At 47.5% G+C, this 13,431-nt stretch overlaps 1 protein-coding gene across 1 annotated transcript in view; it reads right to left on the bottom strand.

The window, feature by feature from the left end:
• The window catches only part of LOC122542724 (tyrosine-protein kinase receptor UFO), a 176,253-nt gene extending 170,268 nt beyond the window's left edge, over nucleotides 1-5,985 (bottom strand). The window contains exon 1 of the mRNA XM_043680699.1: nucleotides 5,559-5,985. Coding sequence (XP_043536634.1) covers nucleotides 5,559-5,985 — 427 coding nt within the window. The remainder of the gene's footprint in view (nucleotides 1-5,558) is intronic.
• Nucleotides 5,986-13,431: the final 7,446 nt, after the last annotated feature.

The following is a 13,431-nucleotide window of genomic DNA, read 5'->3' as shown; positions in this document are numbered from 1 at the left end:
GGAGTTTGCACATTCTCCCCGTGTCTGCGTGGGTTTCCTCCGGGTGCTCCGGTTTCCTCCCACAGTCCAAAGATGTGCACATCAGGTGAATTGGCCATGCTAAATTGCCCGTAGTGTTAGGTAAAGGGGTAAATGTACGGGAATGGGTGGGTTACGCTTCAGCAGGTCGGTGTGGACTTGTTGGGCCGAAGGGCCTGTTTCCACACTGTAAGTAATCTAATCTTTAAAAAAAAATTCTCCTCACCACCCTGTCCCCGCTCCTCATACCCCCCATTCTCCCCACCACCCTCTGTCATCCATCCTCCTTCAATGTCAGGCTGGGGCAAAATGCTGGAACTCCCTCCCTAACAGAAAGGTGAATGGGCAATTCGAACAGACAATAAATGTAGGCCTGTCAGGGGATTGCGGACACTGAGGAAATAGTCAAACGACACGATAGGTGGAAAGTTGGGAGGATAGAAAAGGCAGATGGAGTTTAATCCAGACAATTGTGAGGTGATGCATCTTGCAAGATCAAATGCAAGAGGAAAGTCTCTTGGCTAGACCCTTAGGAAAATTAATTTATCTGGAGAGACTTTGGGGTGCAAGTCCATAGTTCTCGAAAAGTAGCAACACGTCGATGAAGTGATAAAGAACAGCATGCTTGCCTTCATTGGTTGGGGATTGAGCATAAAAATTGGCAAGACATATTGCAGCTGAATGAGACTTTAGTGAGGCCACATTTCGAGTACTGTGTGCAGTTCTGGTCGCCACATTATAGGAAAGATGTGGAGGCTTTGGAGACGGTGCAGAAGAGGTTTACAAGGATGTTGCCTGGATCGGATTAGCTATAAGGAGAGTTTGGACAAAACTTGGACTGTTTTCGCTAGAGTGTCGGAGGCTGAGGGGGGGAACCTGATAGAATTACAGAAAATCATGAAAGGCATGGAAAGGGTGGATAATTAGAGTACTTTTCCCACGGTGGAAATTTCAAATACTGGGGGGCATATGTTTAAGGTGAGGGGAGAAAAGTTTAAAGGAGATGTGTGAGGCAAGTTATTTTTTGGACAGAGGATATTAGGTGTCTGGAACACACTGACAATTGCATATACAATTGCAAAGTTTAAGAGGAATTTGGACAAACACATGAACAGGCAGTTAATAGAGGGATATGGACCAGGTAAATGGGATTAATTTAGAATGGCATTATGGTGCCATAGACATGGTGGGCCAAAGCCCTAATCCGGTGCTGTGCTGTTCCATGCGTTATCCTAGAAACCTTACAGGAAAAGGCCATTTGGCCCATTGAGCCTGCACCAATCCTGCAAGGAGTATACCACCCAGACTCACCTTCCTATCCTAAGCCTGCATTTCCCATGGCCAATCCACCTAACCTGCACATCTTTGGACAGTGGGAAGAGACTGGAGCACCCTGGGGAAATCCACGCAGACACGGAGAGAATGTCCAAACTCCACACAGCCAGTCACCCAACACTGGAATCAAACCCGGGTCCCTAGTGCTGTGCTAACTACTGAGCTACCATGCCACCTACTCAGTCATTTCACAAAGAATGAAAAATACAAATTTCGGAATTCTACTTCCATGTCAGAAATGTGGAGATTAAGACTGTATAGGTGAATGTTAGACATTTTTAGGTAGTTCCAGGACTTTCCTGGTAACCAATTCAGTTATTACAGAACTGAGAAAGGCACATTTTTATTGAGCCCCTCCCTTTTAATGTCCAAAGGCTTATTTTTCGCGTGGGGGATGGCAAGGAGTCCTGTAACAGACAGCGATATTAAATGACAATGTAACTTGATCCAGCTTGCTGTAGGATAAATATCAGCCAGGGTACTACCTCTTCCAGAATAGCACGGCGTCTGGGGATCTATTATGGTATTCTCAATGGGCAGACAGCGCTTTCTTGAAATACCTTGACTCTAACAATGCAGAACCCCGGGCCATTGTCATGTGTTGATTAGACATTCAAGTGTCTTTGGCAGAGACTGGCATTCACCCACCTCCAACTCCAAACTCCACCAGAGGTGATGCTGTACTCATAAGCCTTCATCATAAATGTTCCTGAAGATCATTCACCCGCAGGAGAAATCATGTCAAACTCAAATTTATTGTTATGCATGCCCAATATTTCTGGTGGGTGGAGCAGGTAGCTGTGGATAACGATCGCAGAATTGCAGACAGAGTTCATTTAAGCCATTCTGTTTGCATTCACTCTCAGAATGAACATTTCACTTCGTCCCTGTGTCCTGCCTCCTACCTGGTGTCAGTATTCCTTTATTAAATCAAGACATCGTAGAATCACACAACACAGAAGAGGCCTTTTAGCCCATTAAGTTTGTACTGCCAAAGATGATTCCCCTTATGTTGTCATTAGGTACTAGTCAGCATTAATTAAAATGCATTGACCCGTCAGCGTTTGTGACAACCCACAGTTCCATCAGTTCTGACCCTGGCTCCGACAGGTCTATTTCAATATTCCTGACCACAGCGATCTTTAACATAATGCAGCCACAGCTTGTAACTTTCTTACAACATTTTCGCAAAAGATTCCATTATGAAGGGTTTCAAGCAAGGTTTCTTTTATTATTAATTGCATGTTGGCTGAGTCAAATGCTGCTCATGCTGGGATTTTAAAGCTAGTGAGGATGCTTGTGTGAGGTGCACACATATGTCGCGACATCTAACAGACCGAGCCCACATTGGTACAGCAGAGCTACAGAGAGTGAAGGCCAAAGCGTAGCAAGAAAACAAAACACAGCTCACATAGCGAGAAATGCAACAATCGAGGTGTGAAGGGAAGGGACGCTGGCAGGGATTCACAGCACTGATACATCCCACGCTGGACAAACTGTCAACGACAGATGAGAGGGAGACGTAGCAGAGCATCGAGATATAAATTTCCACCACAGTCTAGAGAAACCCCTCAACAGCCTGCTCCTATTACATTGAAGTGATGTGGTTTTATCTGAGAAATCAGAGTCTCCTTGCAAATTGCAGCTGACTGTCGACGCTTGTGGTCGGCAATCTAAAGCTTTGTTTTGTCATTTTCGGGGGAAACCGTGATTTTCCTCGGGAGGGTTAATCTCTTTGTATGCTTCCCCCGAAGAAGCAGCCATTTAATATCCTGAGGACATTTGTCTGCATCCATTGCCACATCTCCAAAATTGACCCAGGACATGAGGCGTTCTTCGTCCAGGCATCGGGTGGTGAGGGAGTGGCAATGGAGGAGGCCCAGACAGCTTTAGGGGACATCTCCAGGACACCCGCTCCAATCGACCCTACTACCCCGTGGCCAAACATTTCAACTCCCCCTCCCACTCTGCCAAGGACATGCAGGTCCTGGGCCCCCTCAATCGCCACTCCCTCACCACCCGATGCCTGGAGGAAGCATGCCTCATCTTCCGCCTCGGAACACTTCAACCCCAGGGCATCAATGTGATTTATCTCTCCACCCCAGAGGCTCCCAGCCTCATTCCTGAAAGGCTCCTGACTGAAATGTCAATTTTCCTGCTCCTTACATGCTGCCTGACCTGCTGTGCCTTTCCAGCACGACTCTAATTTTGACTCTGATCTGCAACATCTGCAGTCCTCGCTTTCAACCAGGAAGGGCGCCTGATCAGGCAGCTTGACAGTGGGAATATAACCATCTCTTTTTCTCCAGCTCGGAAATGATGTTCTGGGTGGGAAGGCCCATGACTGACCAGCTGGCCTGGCTTTGGAATCCTGGAGCAAACTTACAATTCTGCATCTTGTCTGGCATAAGGAGCTCAGCGTGGGGTTTTCTTAAAGGTTTATTCTCAGAATCAGAGCGTCGCTGTCCAGGCAGCAGTCATTACCCATCCCTAATTACCCAGAGGGCAGTTAACAGTCAACCACATTGCTGTGGGTCTGGAGTCACATGTAGGCCAGACCAGGTAAGGATGGCAGTTTCCTTCCCTAAAGGACATTAGTAAACCAGATGGGCTTTTCTGACAATTGACAGAGTTTCATGGTCACCATCAGACTCTTAATTCAAGCCTTTTTTTAACTGAATTCAAATTCCATTATCTGCCTTGGCGGGAATCGAATCCAGGTCCCAGAACTACAACTAGGCCATCACCTCCCCTAATGTTAGTTAAGATAGAAGGTGGATAGATCAAGAAGGCCTAATTCATTCAAGGGAATGGGTCAGCATTTGTTGTCCATTGCTACAGCTGCAGTCCATGTCCTGTGGATAGACCCACAATGCCATGAGTGAGGGAGTTCCAGGATTTTGACCCCAGGTCATTAAAGGGATGGCGATATATTTCCAAGTTAGGTGAGTGACCTGGCTGGGAAGTTGCAAATGGTGGTGTTCCCATGTGTTTGCTCCCCTTGTCCTTCTAGATTGTAGTGGTCATGGGATTAGAAGGAGCTGACTAAGGAGCCTGGGTGAGTTGTGGTAACGCTTCTTCTAGATCGAAGTGGTCATGGGATTGGAAGGAGCTGAGCAAGGAGCCTGAGTGAGTTGTGGTAATGCACGTTCCAGATAGTACACACTGCTGCTGTAGTGGAGGGTGTGGATGTGGTGCCAATAAGTGTTGTTTTTGACTCCTGGATGGTGCAAATCTTCTGATGAAGAGTCACGGACTTGAAATGTTAACTCTGCTTTCTTTCCACCAGTGCTCAGTCTCACCAGCAATTTCTGTTTTTGTTCTCGATCTCAACACGTGTAGTTGTTTGTTTCATAGGAGGGTGTCAAGCTTATTGAGTGCTGTTAGAGCTGTACTCATCCAGGCAAATGGAGCCTCTTCCATCATGTTCCTTACCTGTACTTTTTAGATGGTGAATAGGCTTTGTGGAATCAAGAGATCAGTTACTGCAAGATTCATAGCCTCTGCCCTTGCTTTTGTATTTATATGATGAGAATCATTGGATTCTCTCTTATTCATGATGGTCATTGTCTGACACTTTGTAACACAGATTGCTTCTCTTGGACTTCGTCCCACGTGCAATAAAAGCAATAAAATGGGAAACAAACCCCCTCACCTTTATCCCTCTCCACACACTCCCATCTAAACTCAGGCCATCGAACCATTCATCCCATAGCCCCTGCTACACACCATGCTAACCTATAAACTTTCTATCATCCCATGGCCCCCACATACATCATGTCAACTTACAGTATTTCCAATCCAATTCACACCGTATACATTCAACACATAACCAATTAATCTTATAAAGAAAAATGCAATTGTGCAAAACATGTATACAGGGTCGTTCATTATGGACCATTCTTAAGGAAACTATGTTTTACCAAGTATCAATTATCCTGCCCTTTACAGCAGGACTTCCCTAAGTTCCCTGGGTTGTGATGCCCAGTGAGGTTAGCTGCCAAAGTGTTGGGCTTCCGACTCCCACACCAATAATGGTGACTGTGGAGTGTAGCAAGGCACCGAGTGAATATATGTGACAGAGAGTGAGCGTGAGTATCTGTGACAGGGAGTGAGCTTGAATATCCACGACAGAGAGTGAGTGTTTGTATCCACGACAGAGAGTGAGCCTAAGTATCCGCAACAGAGAGTGAGCGTGAGTATACACGACAGAGTGAGCGTGAGTGTCCGCGACAGAGATTGAGCGTGAGTATTTGTGACAGAGAGTGAGCGTGAGTATCCGCAACAGAGAGTGAGCATGAGTATCCGCGACAGAGAATGAGCGTGAGTATCCACGACAGAGTGAGCGTGAGTATCCGTGACAGAGAGTGAGCGTGAGTATTCGCGACAGAGAGTGAGCGTGAATATCCGCGACAGGGAGTGAGCGTGAGTATCCACGACAGAGAGTGAGCGTGAGTATTCGCGACAGAGAGTGAGCGTGAATATCCGCAACAGAGAGTGAGCGTGAGTATCCACGACAGAGTGAGCGTGAGTATCCGTGGCAGAGAGTGAGCTTGAGTATCCGCGGCAGAGTGTGAGCGTGAGTATCCGCGACAGAGAGTGAGTGAAGTATCCGCGACAGAGAGTGAGCATGAGTATTTGTGACAGGGAGTGAGCGTGAGTATTCGCAACAGAGAGTGAGTGTGAGCATCCGCGACAGAGAATGAGCGTGAGTATCCGTGGCAGAGAGTGAGCTTGAGTATCCGTGGCAGAGAGTGAGCTTGAGTATCCGCGGCAGAGTGTGAGCGTGAGTATCCGCGACAGAGAGTGAGCGTGAGTGTCCGCAACAGGGAGTCAGCGTGGGTATTCACAATGGAGTGAGCGTGAGTATCCATGACAGAGAGTGAGTGTATTTGTGAAAGAGTGAGCGTGAGTAGCTGCGACAGAGAGTTTGCGTGAGTATCCACGACAAAGAGTGAGCGTGAGTATCCGTAACAGAGAGTGAGCGTGAGTATCCACGACAAAGTGTGAGCGTGAGTATCAGCGACAGGGAATGAGCGTGAGTATCCGCGACAGGGAGTGAGCGTGAGTATCCGCGACAGGGAGTGAGTATCAGCGACAGGGAATGAGCGTGAGTATCCGTGACAGGGAGTGAGCGTGAGTATCTGCGACAGAGAGTGAGCGTGAGTATCCGCGACAGAGAGTGAGCGTGAGTATCCGCGACAGGGAGTGAGCATGAGTATCAGCGACAGGGAATGAGCGAGAGTATCCACGACAGGGAGTGAGTGTGAGTATCAGCGACAGGGAGTGAGCGCGAGTATCCACGACAGGGAGTGAGCGTGAGTATCCGTGACAGGGAGTGAGCGTGAGTATCCACAACAGAGAGTGAGCGTGAGTATCCGCGACAGGGAGTGAGCATGAGTATCAGCGACAGGGAATGAGCATGATTATCCGCGACAGGGAGTGAGCATGAGTATCCGCGACAGGGAGTGAGCATGAGTATCTGCAACAGAGAGTGAGCGTGAGTATCCGTGACAGAGAGTGAGCGTGAGTATACGCGACAGGGAGTGAGCGTGAGTATGCACGACAGGGAGTGAGCGTGAGTATCCGTGACAGGGAGTGAGCGTGAGTATCCATGACAGAGAGTGAGCGTGAGTATCCGCGACAGGGAGTGAACATGAGTATCCGTGACAGGGAGTGAGCGTGAGTATCCGCGACAGGGAATGAGCATGAGCATCTGCGACAGGGAGTGAGCATGAGTATTCGCGACAGGGAGTGAGCATGAGTATCCGCGACAGGGAGTGAGCATGAGTATCTGCAACAGAGAGTGAGCGTGAGTATCCGTGACAGAGAGTGAGCGTGAGTATCCGCGACAGGGAGTGAGCGTGAGTATCCACGACAGGGAGTGAGCGTGAGTATCCACAACGAGAGTGAGCGTGAGTATCCGCAACAGAGAGTGAGCGTGAGTATCCGCGACAGGGAGTGAGCGTGAGTATCCGCGACAGGGAGTGAGCGTGAGTATCCGCGACAGGGAGTGAGCGTGAGTATCCACGACAGGGAGTGAGCGTGAGTATCCACAACAGAGAGTGAGCGTGAGTATCCGCGACAGGGAGTGAGCATGAGTATCCCCAACAGAGAGTGAGTGTGAGTATCCCTGACAGAGAGTGAGCGTGAGCATCCGTGACAGGGAGTGTATGTGAGTATCCGTGATAGAGAGTGAGCGTGAGTATCCGTGACAGAGAGTGAGTGTGAGTATCCGTGACAGAGAGTGAGTGTATCCGTGACAGAGAGTGAGTGTATCCGTGACAGAGAGTGAGCGTGAGTATCCGTGACAGTGTGAGTGTGTGTATCCATGACAGAGAGTGAGCGTGAGCATCCGTGACAGGGAGTGTATGTGAGTATCCGTGATAGAAAGTGAGCGCGAGTATCCGTGACAGTGTGAGTGTGTGTATCCATGACAGAGAGTGAGCGTGAGTATCCGTGACAGAGAGTGAGCGTGATTATCCGTGACAGAGTGTGTGAGTATCCGTGACAGAGTGAGTGTGTGTATCCATGACAGAGAGTGAGCGTGAGTATCCGTGACAGGTAGTGTGTGTGAGTATCCGTGACAGAGTGAGTGTGTGTATCCATGACAGAGAGTGAGCGTGAGTATGCGTGACAGAGTGAGTGTGAGTATCTGTGACAGAGCGTGCATGAGTGTATCTGTGACAGATTCAAACATGTCCTCAGACCATCAATTGGGACACTAGATTCTACTCCTGAGTCACTGCTACTCCATTTTAGTCACTGTGCTAAAAGACATGGCAACTACTTTATGCAGAGTGAAATCACAAACAGCAATGAGATAGCAATCAGTTTTTGTGCTATTAATTAAGGGATGACTATTGACTTAGATGCAGAGGAAAACTAATGTCGGCACTGCTTTTAAGATTAATGTCACAGCATCTTTTTGTCCACCCTAGGCATGGTTCGGTTTCACTCCCTGATTCCCGAGATGGCAGCGCCAGAAGCGGCAATTTTCTCCACAAAACTACAGCTCACTCTATATCAAATAAAACTGCGTTAAGGTACAGAAACAGTAATTCACAGCCAATGAAGAGTTTCCTTGATGAGACAGTCCGGAGTTTAATTTGACTGGGTTTAAAAATACTGTGGCTAATTAAAGAGATGCTGGCTGGCTGCAGATAGATACACAGGTTTGGGATTTGTAATTTAGTACAAGTAACGACAATTTGAAGTGGCTGAGGAATATTCTGGAAGAGCTGAGCTCTTGCCCTTGCTTAAGTGATGTTTTTTTACTGCAAAAATACACATTACCCATAAAAAAAACTCTATGGGCATTCATAGGTAGTAGAGCTGTTCTGTACTCCATCTTGCTGTGTCAAGATAAACAAACATTGGACTTTGACATTCCCTCCAGTAGCAAAAACCAAAGGCATTTCTTACTCATGCAGGACTCTATTTACATATATTGAGGAACAGACCCTCATTATACTTTGGCAGGAAGACCTTAGACAGTGGTCTTTCTCCACTGAATTTTGGCAGCAGCTGGCCCAAACTTTAGTGCATTCCTCAGCACGCAGTACTGGACCTTGGAATATGCTAGTCTGCAACACTTAGTCGAAGCGGAGATGGGTACCACAGACGCTGGAGATTAGAATCAAGATTAGAGTGGTGCGAGAAAAGCACAGCAGGTCAGGCTGCATCTGACGAGCAGGGAAAAAAAAATCGTCGTTTCAGGCAAAACCCGAAATGTCAATTTTTCTGCTCCTCGGATGCTGCCTGACCTGCTGTGCTTTTCCAGCACCACTCTAATCTCAGCACTCAGTTAAATTCAACTCTTTACACTGAAAGACCAACAAGTTTCGGACAAACCAAACGATATCTTTCATCAAGTTGATGGTCCTCCAGGTACGGTCGATTTTTGTCTCGGTGTGTGTCCTGGGGAACAGGCCAGACAGCACAGAATCCTGCATCACTCAGCTGTTCAGGATGAACCTTAATAGAAAACCACTGTATCTCCCGCCAAGTCTTCTTTGCAAAGGCACATCCCAGAAAGAGATATGTGACAGTGTCTTCACCAGCACAGCTGCTTCAAGGGCAGTGCGTGGTGGCACACAGAACCTGTGTGGCAGTGCCCTTCTCACCACCAGCCAAGCTAAGTCGTGGTTTTTGTTGGAAAATTCTGGCAGAGACATTCTTGCAAATGACTTGGCCAGTCTGCTCAGGGAACAGGATCCACCCTCTCCTTTACACTCAGGGTCTCGAAGACACCATGTGTTGACCACCACCTGGTGGACTTACGCTCAAAAAGATGTTTCTCTTTGCAAATCCATCCCCGAAGGACAGGTGATAGGGAATGGTCCAACTATACTTGGAGGCACCATGGCCAAACCCATCCTTTGTAACAGTGAGGACAGGTAGAGCCTCAGTATGTAGTTAACACTTGGTGTTTGCATGATGCAGCTACACACTAAAGTGGCCACCAGGATGAGGGCCACTTCATTATCCAGATCCTTGTACATTGTGTCCCTTTAGAAACCAGAAGATTATCTTGGAGGCCTCCTGTGCAAAGAGCAAGACTTGCTGTCTGTTCACCTCCTGGATATCCTCGGTGACATTGACCTCCATTGTCGACAGCAGGAGTAGGTTCTGCCTGATTTTCTGGAGTTTGGACAACTTTATCCTTCACTCCCTGACTTTCTGAACGCCTTTGAGGATGAAGGACCTTTTGATGCTACCCTTGACTGTTTCCCACCATTCCACTGGAGATTCAAAAAGGGCTTTCTCGAACTTATGTAAGCCTCTTTGAGTTCCTCAATATTTTCTGGGGTCAAGGTTTCGTGTTCAGCCTCCCTTGATGGTCCACTGGTCATCCTGTATGTGATAAATCAGCCAGCAGGAGGCAGCAGTCAGAGAAGAACACTGGCTTAACATCAGTGGATTTGACTGAGCATGCTCAGGCACAAACACGAAGTCTATCCTTGAGCAGATGGACCCAGCTGACCACGTCAAGGTGTATGTGCCGCAGGGGAACTGAAGATACCGTGCAATCTGGCAACTTTAACTATTATCGTCAAGAATCGGGACATGGCATCCATTTGCTGCCAGCACCCTCTGGATTGTCCATCTGCATCAATGATACAGTTGAAGTCTCCAGCCAGAATGACCGGCCTGGATTTCATGAGTAGCAGTGGGAGCTGAAGGATGGCTGGAGCAATGGCAATCATTACTCCCTGACCAAATTAAAGGCACATGGGCATCCAAGCTGAACCATTTCCTGTAGGTGCTGAGCTGTGGTAACCAGCACTCCTGCAAAAACACGAGGTCCACATTGACATTAGCCAGATAAGCCAATATGGAGATACATCGCATTTGAAGCTATGCATGGTTATGTACATTCCAAACCCATGTTTAAGACTTTTCTAGATCACCATATTGTCCAATAATGCTTCAAAACTGGTCCCATCACTGGGTGAGCTTTGTACTACAGGCACCTTTCTTTCTCCAGCTCCACCCCTCATCTGTCTGTGAGACTCTTTCTGTAACCCTTTGGCCCTTCTATCTAGCTCGTCAAAATCAAGCATCTAACTATTTTAATTTTATTTTCCAGCAAATGATGTAAAAGCGGAGAGAGAGTTGGACATTGGGGAATATTTCATCACACACCTGACTTGTGCCTTGTAGATGGGGAATAGGCTTGCTGCAGTATCTCTGACAGAGGTTACTGGAAAAAATTTCTGATTTGTGGCCTAATGATGTGCCCCTTGACCTCAGCGTGAGACTCTATCTGTAACCACAGTCAGTAGCAAACGTTAGCAGTAATTTTACAGTCACCTTTCGACTCAACCTACACATGCATTTGAGACCACGATCAGGTCTGAGTAGCCAAGAGTTCTTAGCTGTGGAGTTGCTGCTTCCCCTCCCTTCTTCCTCCTGCCACTGTCTACCCCTTACCTATCCTATGCCTCTCCTATCTTTTCCCTGTCTCTTCTTTCCCACACAAGATTCCCTCAACCATAAAGGACCATAAACTCAGTGCTGGTCAGGAATCAAGCCTGGGATCATCCTGTGCTGTGTGGCTGCATTCTAAATTGGGCATTACAGTTACAAATGAAACCCAATCGTTGGCTGAAGAATGAAAGTGTGAGTAACAGATTAGATTAGATTAGATTACATTACAGTATGGAAAAAAGCCCTTCGGCCCAACAAGTCCACACCGACCCGCCGAAGCGAAACCCACCCATACCCCTACATTTACCCCTTACCTAACACTACGGGCAATTTAGCATGGCCAATTCACCTGACCCTGCACATCTTTTTTTTGGACTGTGGGAGGAAACCGGAGCACCCGGTTTCCCGGGAACCCACGCAGACACGGGGAGAACGTGCAAACTCCACACAGTCAGTCGCCTGAGGCGGGAATTGAACCCGGGTCTCAGGCGCTGTGAGGCAGCAGTGCTAACCACTGTGCCACCGTGCCGCCCATCGATTCAAAAGAGTCCAGTGATCCACTTATAAAGACAAGTGAAGCTAAACCAGTGTGATTCCTGCACTGTGTTTTAGGTTTATGTTTCCTAGAGAGGGATAGTCATCAGTACAAGGAGAGAGTCGAAGCAGTATCAATACCACAACAAACGTATGGCTTTCATGCAGGTTAACTTCCAATGATTGCCATTTAACTCTGAACTTAAGCCAAGTCCATACAGGCCTTCAGTTCAGTGGATTCATTCCAAGACATGAAACACAGTTGGCTTCTCCCACAGAACCAATTCAGTGAACTGTGTTTCTGTCTGGGATCAGTGGTGTTCCACAGGGATTGGTGCTGGGATCCCTGTTGCTTGTACTGTCCATAATAAACCTGGAGGAGAATTTAGGTGGCCCGATTAGTTTGCAGATGACACAGACATTAGGGGAGCTGTTGATAGTGAGGAGGATTGCCAAAGCATACAGCAAGATATAGACAGGCTGGAGACCTGAGCAGAGAAACGGCAGCTAGAGTTTAATCCGGACAAATGTGGGGTGATGCATTTTGGAAGACCTAATGCAGGACGGAAGTACATAGTAAATACAAAAGAGAAATACAGCACAGGAACAGGCGCTTCGACCCTCCAAGCCTATGCCAATCATCATGCCCTAACTAAACTCAAAAACAACCTTCTGCCCTTATTCGGTGGGCATCCCTCTATTTGCTCCTTATTCATGTAACCATTCAGATGCCACTTAAAAGTCACCATTGTGCTTGCTTCCACCAGCTCTTCCGACAGTGTGTTCCAGGTTCCGACCATTCTCTGTGTGAAAAACAACCTTCGCACATCTCCCTCAAACTTGCCCCCTCTCATCTTGAACCTGTACCACCTTGTAATTGAAACTTCAACCCTGGGAAAAAGCCTCTGACTCTCCGCCCTATCTATGCCTCTTATAATTGTGCAGACCTTTATCAGGTCTCCTCTAAGCTGCCATCTTTCCAGTGAAAACAATCCTAGTCTTTTTAACCTTTCCTCATAGCCATTGCCCTCGAGACCAGGCAACATCTTGGTGAATCTTCACTGCACTCTCTCCAAAGTTTCCACGTCCTTCTGGTAACGTGGCAATGAAAACTGCACACAATACTCCAAATGAGGCCTAACAAGGGTTTTACATCGCTGCAGCATGGTTTGCCAACTCTTGTACTCCAAGCCTGGCCAATGAAGGCAAGCATGCCGTATGCCTTCTACTCACCTTGGCCACCTGTGTTGCCACTTTTCGGGAACTGTGGACCCGCATGCACAGATCCATCTGGCAAAGCTCTTCATAGCATCAACATACAGAGGGATCTGGCCATGCATGTCCATAATTCCATGAAAGTGGCAACTAAAGTGGATAAGGTGGTCAAGAAGGTATATTGCCTTCATTGGTCCGGGCATAGATTTTAAAGTTTGTGCGAAGATTTGTAGCTCGGGTGCTCAGACCCATAGTATCACTCAGACCCATAGTATCACTACCAGGGACACCATCATACAAACTGGCCAAAGAACTACAACAGAAACTGAAACACCTGGTCAGCAGATCCAAACACTCTATACAATCAACACAGGAATTCTTGGACATCATCAGAAA

Source organism: Chiloscyllium plagiosum, chromosome 41 (assembly GCF_004010195.1).
Source record: "Chiloscyllium plagiosum isolate BGI_BamShark_2017 chromosome 41, ASM401019v2, whole genome shotgun sequence".
NCBI lineage: Eukaryota > Metazoa > Chordata > Chondrichthyes > Orectolobiformes > Hemiscylliidae > Chiloscyllium > Chiloscyllium plagiosum.
Note: the sequence above shows the minus strand (reverse complement) of the source record. Positions and strands in the feature narration are given on the sequence as shown.